Source organism: Rattus norvegicus, chromosome 13, assembly GCF_021556685.1.
Source record: "Rattus norvegicus strain SHRSP/BbbUtx chromosome 13, alternate assembly SHRSP_T2T, whole genome shotgun sequence".
In the NCBI taxonomy this organism is placed as follows: Eukaryota; Metazoa; Chordata; class Mammalia; order Rodentia; family Muridae; genus Rattus; species Rattus norvegicus.
Window position 1 is genome coordinate 57,869,479 of NC_141546.1, and position 12,389 is coordinate 57,881,867.

General features: G+C 33.9%; 1 protein-coding gene across 1 annotated transcript in view; it reads right to left on the minus strand.

The window, feature by feature from the left end:
• Positions 1-301: 301 nt before the first annotated feature.
• The window catches only part of Cdc73 (cell division cycle 73), a 92,423-nt gene continuing 80,335 nt past the window's right edge, over positions 302-12,389 (minus strand). The window contains 4 exon segments of the mRNA NM_001024769.1: positions 302-677; positions 1,479-1,620; positions 6,846-6,946; positions 8,752-8,913. Of these exon segments, the coding sequence (NP_001019940.1) occupies positions 641-677; positions 1,479-1,620; positions 6,846-6,946; positions 8,752-8,913 (442 nt within the window). The 3' untranslated portion in view covers positions 302-640.

Below are 12,389 nucleotides of genomic sequence, written 5' to 3' on the forward strand. Positions count from 1 at the left end.
ATGTACATTCATTAAATGTATTCATTTACAAAAGAAATCTTGAAAAGGCTGAAGAGTTCAACTGAAGACTTGTTCTTGATTTTTCATTATTCCTTTTTAAACATGAGTTAGTATAGACATAGTATACACACAAGCTGACTTTCAACTGATTTAATAGTTACTTCCCTTGAATAGGGTTTTAAAGTTCTAGAGTCTAAAATTTAATACCATCATGACAGTATTTTCCAGTAAAAGGAACCATAGAGCAATGAAAAATCAGAAGCAAGATGGCTTGAAGAGCCTAATAACTCCTAAATATACACACATTTATAACCTGTATTTATTTCTAAAGAAACAAATTTTAAGTAATGCTAATTTAACCAATAGAGAAAAAACTTCTATCAAAATATACAATTTCCATTACAGACTAGAAGGCTAATATTAAAAAAATAGTTGTAAGCCAAAAAAGTTTGCTTGTATGGATGGGAGGCATTGCCCCTTTGAAGCACACAGCATCAAACAAGGTCTTATAAAAGACTACTCTGTGTCCTTCTTCATTTACAAGTTCTTGATGAATTCATAAAGCTTGGTTTCAGTCTGTAGATCAAGCTATATCCATGCTTCTTAATCCAAGTTTTCAGAAAAGGAGGAATTAAATGATTCAGAATCTCAAGTGGGATTTATGCTTTACCATGTATCTGGGGAAAAAATACAATAATGGGTTATGATGACAACACAAACTTTAAAATTTTTTAAATAGTACATGTAGAAAGGGGTGGCTTTTTTTTTTTAACTTAAAATCAAAAGGGACAAATACCGTTTTTATTAAACAACTGTAAACTTGAGTCTCTAACTTCTGAAAACTAGAAACCAAAAGAAACTTCACATTAAGTTCTGCAACCTACCAGCTTACTGGAAGCACATTTGTCTTTACACACTATCAGTTACAGCTCTAAAGTTATCTAATGACTTTCAGAAATCTGATAAAACCCAATATCAAAGAAGCAAGCTATAGTTCTCAGGAACAATATAAACAGCAGTTGACTCTATTATGATAATTTGTTGTTCTTTTATTTGTAAATTACCGAACAGTTGTTAGAAAGAACTCAAGAACTCTATACTAGTAATTCAAATAGATGTAAAAGTTAAATTTCTTTCACAAGCTTTGAATCTGCAAAGCTCAAGGGTCACCTGACTTGAGGCTCTCTGAGCAGACAGAAAATAATGTTCAGAAGGTAAAACAGTTCATGAGAGCAGATCACACAATCTTTTCCATCTCAGACTTTACTTTGCCTTCTAACAGGTTCTAAACTTGTTCTATATTTACATATAAAGTTAATAAATCAAAGCACTTGTCAATCATCAGTTATTATGTTGGCATCAGATAATGTTCAAAGCAAGGAATTACAGAATACATCTCATAACTTTAAGATTTTAAATTGATTAAAAAAAACCACTACAATAAAGCATGTGTGAGTATACTTTAGAATCATAATTACCTATCCAATGTTTCCCAGAAACGTAAGAAAACTGGTCTATCCAAATGACGTTTATGATAGCTGAGTTCTAATACTGTTACATCCCATTTTTGAACATTTGGATCTAGACGAACTTCATCATACTTGAGATGGAAGGCTTTAACTATGTAGAGAACAGGAGGGAAAACAGCATTCTTATTAAAACTTTTGTCAAAATTATGGAGATATTTACCAAAAGAAAATATATATTAACACAATTACTAAAAGAAACAAAACTTCCTATCTTTCTACTACCAACTGAAGCTACGCTAGCATTGAAACCAGTGATCTCTGAAATAGCCAAAATGGTATGTCCTTGTGAAATTACTAGGGGAATGAAACTAACAAGATCTTTGTCATCATGACACAGGTTCAGGTAATCCAGGAAGAAGGAACCTTAATTGAAAAATCCATCGGACTGGCCCAGGACAAGTCTGTGGGAATATTTTCTTAACGACTGATGTGAGGAAACCCAGTCCAGTGTGCATAGTGCTATCCCTAGGCAGGCAAGAAGCAGCTTTCCTCCATGGTTCCTACCTCTGCTCAGCTCAGTTTCCGCCTCTCAATCATGAAATGCAATCAGAACATAGAAGTCAAATAAACCCTTTCCTCCTCCACTGTCTTTTGGTCATGGTGTTTTGTCATAGCAATAAAAAGCAAACTAATACAATTTCGTTTTTAAAAAAAGATAGAGAAAAAGAAAAATTTGGTGATAAAAATAGCTAAAACCTGTTAAGTACAGTACTGACATATAAGGTGAAATATTCTGTGGTAAGAGTACAACAGTGACCAACATAAACTCTCCATCCTCACAGAAAACATATTCTAGTAGCTACTAAATATGCAATATCCAAACAGTGGAAGTGGGTGTACTGGTGTTTTTGTTTTTCTTGACATAACATCTCATTTATGTAGCCCAAAATCACCCCCAATTCACAGCACTCTTCCTACCTCAGTTTCTCAAATGCCAGGAATACAGGCATGAGACACCATGCCTAGCTCACACACTGGCTTGTGACATTAATAATTAAACAAGGCTCAGTTCTTCAAAGGAAATTAAAATGAACAGATGGAAAGGACAATATTATTTTAAACCTATTTCCTTAAAAAATTACTATATGCAAATTTAATTAAAATTCATTAAGAGATTCTGTGCCACATATTGGAAAAACCCAATTTCAAATGTGTCATGTAAACAATTTTTGAGCATTTTTAAAATTATGAAATTATTACATTAAATATAAAATAACATTTTAAAATACTTGTCAACCTGCTTATTACATTTTTTGTTTTTCTAATCTGTCTACTGTTTTGCTCTAAATTGCTGCTTAAACTACATATGAAGGGGCTGCTGAGATGGCTCAGTCAGTTCAGTGCTTGCCCCAAGAGCCCACACATTCAGATAAAAATTCAGGCCTAGTGCTTTGCACCTCTAGCCCCAAAGCTGGGGGACAGAGAAAGTCAGATCCCTGAAGCTTACTGGCCAGCCAGTCTAACCAAAATGATGAACTAAAGATTGGTTCAATGGCAAACCTTGTCTCAGAAAATGAAGTGGGACTGGTATGACGGCTCAGAGGTAGTTCCTGCACAGGCCTAACAACTGAGTTTGATCCTCAGAACCCTTGGTGAAAGCAGACAACCTCTTCTCTCCTCTCTAGGAGAAGCTGTGGGACTTCATGAGGCAAAGACTTTGTGGGACCATAAACACATACCAATTCTTTGTACATATAAAATATACAACGCTCCCAACACACATACACACAATTTAAACAAAACAACCCAAATCACAACAACAAACAACATGAAAGTAAAGAGTAAACTACCTGACACCAAATATCTGGCATCTACCTATAAGCTCATTTGCATGTACATGTGTATACTCACCTGAACACATACATATAATTCCAGTAAATACACCCTAATTTACCTAAATCTCTTTAATAATTAATAATTTTCTGTTATTTACTTTTGACTTACACAAAACAAAATAAGGTTTTCTTTATCAAACAGATTTTTATTATAGGTACCAATACAAAGCAAATAAGCCAGCATATTACCATAAAATATATTTGTGACTCAGGAAAGCCAAAGTTTCCTAAGCTTCAAGTAAAAACAAAGGAAGTTATATAGTGACATAATGAATAAAAAAAAAAGCTTCATATGGATCAAAATAACACATCTTTAGGGGAATTTAAAAATTCTGCCAACATTTTCAGCACAGAGCAAAATGTTCTTCCTTTTGAAGAACAGATACAATAACAGCCAGATTATGACGATGAGATAGAGTTCTTTAAAATGTAATAGTAACCAGCAAAAATTTGAAGAAACTATCATAAAAATATCTTGAGGAATGGGGCTGCAGAGATGGCAAAGGGGTCAAGAACACTGGCTACTCATCTACAGGACCTGGCTTTTATTCCCAGTACCAAAATGACGACTCATAAAATCTCTACACTCTACCTCCAGACAATCCATTGGCCTCTTCTGGCTGCCAAGGGCAGAAAGCATACATTGGTTCACATACACAAACATATGCAAAATACCGATATACATGAAAAAAATTAAAACTTTTTAAAATCTTGAGAACACAATGTTTGTCTTAGAATGCAAAAGTCAAGAATTCAATCCCAGCATTCCAAAAAAAGAGGGGGGAAAAGAATTTTATCAAAAAATGTGTGCAACTACTCAGCTACTCAAAATGTAAAATATGTCAAGTAATAAATTAAAATTCACTGTACTTTTGAAACATTTTATTTGAAAACTATATAACTCAATTTATAAATGTCTGCTATCCCGCTGAATTTTGATTGTATCCTAATTATGCAATATTAAGTTACTCTTTACTACAGTCCATGAAAATGTTCCCCAAACTCTCAGGTTTCGCTTATGTTACAAAACTAATTAAATTGCCTACTTTGTGATTTATGATGTGGAAAAGGGTAGAGCTGATAAAACCTGAAAAAAGCACTGTGATACATAAATTTTCAACTTGAAGCAAACTACAATCACCCCAGAAGAGTCTTAATGAGGGATTGTCTCCACTGTGTTGGCATGTAAGCATGTCTGTGGAAGACTATTCTTAAGGTAACTGATGTCAAGAGCCAGTCCAGTAAGGAAAACACCATTCCCTAGCCAGTAGGTCCTAAACTGTCTAAGAGTAGAAAATCTGTAGTGAGCACAAGTAAGCAAGCAAGTTGAGCATGAATGCATTCATTTCACTCTACTTTTGACTGTGATATGATATGGCTAGTTAAATGAAGGTTCTGCCATGACCTCCCTACAATGATGAACTGTAACCTGAAATTATAAGCTTAAAAAAAAAACACCACATATCTCCCTTCTAAGCTGCTTTTTAAAAATTTATTTTATTTCTGCAACAAAAATGACACTAGAAGAAGCACTAGGAGTAAAAGACAATATAGTACTAAGTTTCTGGCTTAGGAAGATCATTGAAAAAACTACACTAGGGATAAAAAGTTTAGGTGAAAGAGTAAGACAATTTTTGGTGTCATTTGTAACAAACTGTCATATGCCAATAGAGTATTACCAAGTATTTATCAGGCAGTAAGTCAGATGATCCCACAATGTTGAGTTAAGAGACAAAATTTTACTGGGGTATTGGGGGGGGGGGTGTTGAGATAAAAACTGAAAATGTGAGCCTAAAGTGACTTACAGGAAAACCAAGGCTACACAAAGAATCTTACCTTGAAAAACCGAAAATAAAAGAAAAAAAATGAATGAATAAATAATAAAAAAAACTAAAAATCTAAGATTTCCTTAGAAGGGTATTCAGAATTTAAGGAGAAATGAGAATTTAAAATTATGGCTAACAGCCACAAAAAAAAAAAACTATAAATAAATAAATAAATAAATAAATAAATAAATAAATAAATAAATCAGACAAACCCCTCAAGATCAAATGAAGCCCAGGACTTGACAACAAGAATTTTAAAAAGTAAGGAATGAGTCAACAGTCTAGACTTCTGATAGGAGGTCAAGACTATCCAGTACTGGGAGATGGGGAAAAACAACTTTAGTGAAATAGCCACACTAGAGTGGTTTAAGGCTTGAGCACAGGATTCATAAAGATAACTGTTTCAAAGACTAGTTGCAACAGTGTGAGCTCAGGTCCATGGTTCGGTTTTGTGATTCCTTTAAATATGGAAGAATATTTCTATACTGCCAGAAAGAAGCCAAGATGAAAGCAGCAATGCAGAGAGAGTAAGGTGTGGAGAAAATCACTGATCACTGCTAAGTTCTCTACATTCTTATCCACCTTGCAAAAACAGTAATTTCAACAACTGAAGTATATGCATTAAGTTTCTAAGAAAATTCAGTCTTTATGACTTGAAGTTAACCTAATCATTTTTAAACAATAGTCCACAAGGCAAGTATTATTAAAAAAAATAAAAACAAGTACTTGTATTAACATTTTCATTAAATTTCTATTCCCTCTATATTTCTACTGTGATATTTCTATAACTGTAAATATCATGTAATAACTAAATTTTATATAGGTTGACTTTGACTTAAAAAGTCTAGGACATTTATCAGCTAATCCATCTAGGATGGTTACCGAGATTGGCCTTTCCTCTTCATTCAGTTCTCTCAGCTCAAGTGTTTTGTCTTTTGAGAATCCTTAATAGTGCTTATTTCTTGGGAACTTCTAATTTTTATGTCTGTATTAGATAATGTGCCTGGCAACAATGCAGTTACCACAGTAGGAGAAGCCCTTTATACATTCATTCACCTGTGTGCTTTCATCATAAAAGAATGCTAGACACACACAGACTTTCAGTGAATACCCTATGAATGAATGATTTTTATATATATTAAATCTCCTGCTGAGCAAACATTTGTGTACATTGATACATACTAAATGTAGTCTACTAGGTGGAAAGAGTATTCCAACTATTATTTAGTTGTTTTGGGGTGGCTATATGATACACTGCTAAGTATTTTAGGTTATATACACCAATAATATTTCAATATGCCTGTACTTTTTTTTCCTTTCAGATTATAACCAGATTTATATAATTTAGACTGTATAAATTAATGATTTTCATTGTGATATTACTATAATTGCATATATCACATAGCAACCAAATTTTATATAAACTGGCTTTTGCTGTGAAAATCATTAACATTGGCAATATGTCACTCATTTTTATATACAACCACAAAGAAAATATTAATCAACAAAGGGCTTTAAAAATATAGGTGGTTAAAGGTTAGCACAGAATGTTACTTAATGGCCATACAGTCATATGCAGGGTAACTTACATGTGACTTTTTCTCTTAAAAATAAATTCTATATTAAATAAGCAAAAAATACATGGAGAATCTTACTTTTTGCAAATATGTCAACTGGTGATCCATCAGGTAGAAGCCATGGCCAACCTTTGAACTGCCAAGCAGGACCTTGTACAAAAACAGCTACGACTCGATCCCTACCAGCACAAAGGAGGAAGTGGGGGAGAGAAGAACACTTCAAACTCAAGCTTTAGCCACTGCAACTCCTTAAAAAGGCTCTCATAAGTACTCATATGACAGTCTTCTTGGTATGACAAAGATAATTAAGTTGACTTTTTAGTATGCTTTATGATATAAACCTTAGTGACTCCTAGGCTGCCCACACACTTAAGCACCTCACTCCTACCTAAGTCTTCTGGAAATAGTTGCAAGCACAATAGTTTCAGGCTCTCTTTGTAATCTTTTTTCTTGCCCTAAGTAAACAATGTACTTACAGATTAGAGTAAGGATCAGTGGATTAAGTGAACAAGATCGTTTTTAAACGGAAGTTATTGGAAATTTAAATACATATTAAGCGTTTAAATTCAATTAAAACACTAAATTATAGGAACTCTCTAGCCATTTTATGAAAATCCAAGACTTATTTTCTTATCTTAGGGTTGCTTAGGAAAAAATTTGAGTATAAGAAAATCTCAACTTTTCTAATTTTTCCAAGTTCTAGATAACTACCATTTACCCTAAATGTTAGTTTGGTTTTTAAGGCAACTCTTTTTCAGCTATACAAACTAGTTTCCCTAGAAAGAATAAATCTCTTTTAGCTCCTCATCTTTCATTATTTTACACAGTACTTAATTACCTTAAGTAGTTTAAGCATACAAAAATCTGGAACAAAACAATGATGGCTACTTACCATTAGTACCATTTACTAAAGTAATTTACTATGTGAGGATGCTGTTTTAAGCACACTACAAATAATTATATTGACACATTTCAATTTCAAAACACTCTGTGGAGGTAAATACTACTCGAGCCCATTTTTCGAGCCCATTTTCAGATGAGGAGACAGAATACATGAGTATGTTACGGGAACATCCATTAAAGAGAAGGCACAGGAAGAGATGGAAGAAAAGGAAAGGAGGAATGAAAATAATGATTAACCTTGGACACTCGTAAGAAAGGTTCCATTTACTATGGAAATAGGTTACCCTTTTGAAAAGGTATTCAGAAAGCTCAAAAATCTTCATACCTCACATTAACAATCACAGTCTCAGACAAAAGTTCTAAACATCTAACAAAGCAATTAACCAGCTGTTCAAGGCGAGTGTGGAATTAATGGCAATAATCAGTGTCCAGAAAGCTGAAACAAAAGGACTGCTGTGAGTTCAAGCCTAAATCAGAGTGAGGTCAAACACACGTGTGTGCGTGCAGGTGTGCGTGCTTGCATGCGCTCACGCATCCAAAGTCACTGGGGAAAAAAAAAAAACAGCAAACTTAAAATTCTTACTCTTTTCGAAGTTTCTGAGTTTTCTGAATTAAACAATAATATTTCCTTCTGTGCGATATATACCTGAACTTTCAAAAACATCTTCAATAATACAATACACTACTAAATAAATTAAATGTGATTTATGCCCTGTAATAATTGTGAGAGTAAGATATTACTAGAATGTCAGCATTACAGATATCCAAAATAGATCTTCACACATGGATTAATAAATTTTCCAAGATAATCTCTTTTTAAAATCCATTGTATATAGTCTGATACTTGTTTATATCATTTAAAAAAATTGGCAGAAAACATGACCGACCATGTAAAGGTGCTTGCTACCAAGCCAAGACACATATGGCAGGAGAAAAGCAACGCCTGCAAGTTGTCCTTTGATCTCTGCAATCATACCATATCATACACATACATGCAACATAAACACTCAGAACCATTTAGAAACAGCATGAATGCAGAGAACGGGGTGAGAAATGAGAGCGGAAGGAAGGAGTGTCTCACCAGTCTTGAGGCATAAGCTTCAGAGGCTGGTCTACTACTCTGTAAGGGACTGTGACACTAATTGCTGTGCCCCCAGGTTGCATCTGGTCTTTTCTTCTCTGTATTAGTGTTTCATTTTCTCGTTGACATCCCTGTTTCTTCTTTTCATCTGATGGGACAAATCTTTGAACAAGCAGAGAAAAATACACAATATAATGAACTAGGAAAATATATTTTCAAATAATTTTTGAAATTTTAATATTTTAAACTAAAATGTTTGCTTTTATGTGTAAATCTTAATAGTTGGAGAGTATAGATCTTTATTTTGTATACCAAAAAGAATCGAGATTTCATGTGTGCCCCATGTATGTGTATAAACCACTGCCCTATGTATGTTATAAACAATTAGTAGTCATTAGTGAGCACTCAGAAGTTGTAACACTAACTTGATTTATCAACTGCTATTAGAAGACATAACGACAAAACAAAAATTTGTTTGAAAGGAAGATGATTGTGTGGATGGGTAGGACTGGTCACTGGTGATTCAACTTATCTGAAATTTCGTTGAGACGCCTGAAATTTTTTTACATTTTGTTTCAGAAAAATTAGAAAAATGACATCAAACTTCTATGTGCACTTTTAAGACTTGAGAGTAGAAAAAAATGAGCATATACCAAATACATTCTAAAAAATACCACATACACATAATCATATAGTAGTATTTTTAACTCTATGTAGTTCGAGTTTTCTACTATATCTTCCCAGAAGATAAACATTAAGAGATATTACCATTCTAGAACCTGATAATGTTTTACAAGCTGTAATGGGCTAGCATGTTAACTGTTACCTTGACTAAATTTAGAACTCTATGAAAGTATTCCTTTGGATGTGTCTATAAGAGGAATTCAGAAAGGTTGAACTAAAGAATGGACACCAATGTCCCAAACTCTGAAGCACAAGACTGAATAAATAGGAAAATTAAGCAGAACACCAGCATTTAGTTCTCCCTGCTTCCTGACTTCAGATACAATGTCAGTCTCTGCTGCCATGGCTTTCTACCATGACAGACTATACCCTCTACTGAGAGTCAAAACGAGGCCAAGCTGCCTTTGTATTATGTCAGAGCACTGCCAAAACTAAGTAAGCATTTACAAATGCTCTGATTTTTAAAATGAAAATAATTCAAACATATGATCTATTTTTCATGGCTTACGCCCTCCAATTACACTAGGAAATACAATCCCTGGGCTCACTGAATATGTACTTCTTTTTCCCATGTTTCAATATTGTTTATTTATCCATCAATGAACCAGTGGCATAAAATAGAGAAGGCAATGCCAGTAATTTGACAGAGCTTTTAAAAAAAAAAAATGGCAATTTCTCTTTAACTGTATTTGTGGCCCATTTAGGTGAGCACTTATCTATTACTCAATTAGTTAATTAATTTCGTGGTGTGTGTGTGTGTGTGTGTGTGTGTGTGTGTGTGTGTGTGCGTGCACACGCACACATTGGGATGCATTTTCTATTTACAATGATGATGTAATATTTCCAAAAATGCTGCTTTTGCTCAAGTGTGGCCATTGCTCTGAGAAGCTAAAACAGCCTGTAGAGGGAGGGCCATGAAATGGTTCATCAGAAAGCACCTGCTACCAAGCCTGGCCCACACAGCGAAAGGAGCATGTGCTTCTGAAGGGTAGGAAGGGTGAAAGAAGGTAAAGGGCAAAAATAGATTATGGATGTCTATAATGGGTAGGGTTCCTTGAAATTTTCCATAAAATAATGCAAATTTTGAGGTCATCAAAGGTTTTAGTGCTTAATGCTAGTAAAGGAACAGAACCATTTAAGCTGACATGATTTCATATCCATTTAACATTTGCTAATCACTTGCTACTGGTACATTATTGATTATTTTTAGTTAATCACACTTATATGGAAAATGCCAAATTTAATAGCAGCATTTTAGATGAATTATTATTTTAAAATGTATTTATATAACTCAATTTATATAACAAATATAAAATTGCTTTTATATAATGCTGGAAACAATTCTAAACAAAAAGGAACTGATGAAGGCATCTAGTATATCTGCATGTGCAAGTGTAACACATTATCTTAAATGTTAGAAAACACACACACACACACACACACACACACACACACACACACACACACACAAAGCTGAGTCGCTGTACTCTTGAACTCGTATTTTAGATGCACAAAACGAAGTTCTTTCCACCAAGATACTTTGCATGCCTAGATCCAAGCAGTTTCCTTACAGGTCCTTACAGAACAAGTTTTACTCTCTACATTTATATATCTTTGGAGTTTCTTTGTGCAAGATTTCCTCTTAGAACTCTAACTTCGGGGAATCCCATGGCCAAAACAACACTTTCTATCCACGCACTCTAAATAACCATGTAGTCCCATCATTCTTCTCTCAAACATGCTGACAGAGAACACGTTTCTGAATATTAGCTTCATTTTGTTAGGGGTATTAAAAGTTAGGATGCAAAAGATTAAGCTGAATTTGAGCTTCTAAGAGAAAAGGATCCTTAGTTTTATATAAAACCAAACAGAATTTATGCCAATTTGAACTATGGGCTTCAGCCAGTACTATAATTGTGTCAAGGAGGTTTCAATTATGCATTAATTGCATGGTGAAGCCTCCAGCTGATTCAGTCGGTAGGGGAGACGTCAACTGCAATGAGTCATTAAACAATGAGGAAAATGTTTGAATTTGGAAGGAAAAAAATGGGCACAATCTAACCTAAAAGTGCAGTACATTTAATTGTATGCTTCTCTCTAGTAAGGTTAATAAGAAAATGAAAGTTAACATTTGTTATCTCTTCAAATTATGAATATTAGCCATATCAAGACGAATATAACATAAAAATTAGTTAGAAGGAATTTTAAAAATAACCAATCCAAAATTACAAAGAGTTTAAAAACAAAAAACAAAAACGCCAAGAGCAAGTACAAAACAGTCTCACACGAACTTACCATCTACACCTTAAACAAGGAATTTAAAAGTTAAGATAAATACATGTTACTCTTGGACTCATAACACACACACACACACACACACACACACACACACACACACACACACACACACACACACACTCCTCTGTCCAATGCTGAATTTAAGGTCATCTCTATTTTCCCTATTTTTTCCACTATGTTCCATACCGCCCCCTTTTTCTTCATTTATATAATACAATAGTTTAAATTGAAACAGTGTATCTAGAATATTAGTTACAGAATATAACAAAGTCAGGTCACTGAGGAATCCAAAATTTAGTTGAAAATCTAGAAATACAAGAACAGATCTAAAGAAAACAGAAGCAGGTGCTATTTTCACAGACTATCAAAGATGGAAAAACCAATATATCTTTGATAGTCTGTATCTTTGATTCCTCAGTGACCTGACCTTGTTATATTCTGTAGTTAATACTATCAAAGATGGAAAAACTGTATTTGCACATTAGAAGGTGAAAAAGGTGAGGAGCCCCACATGGTCTTGTCCCATGATTTCTCCTGATTGGGTTAAACTAGATATATTCTATATCATTTCAAGATCACAAGATTGTAGAAAACAATAAATTTCAACTATTTTTCATTTAATAAACATTAAGAACCACATCTTCACTTATAGCACA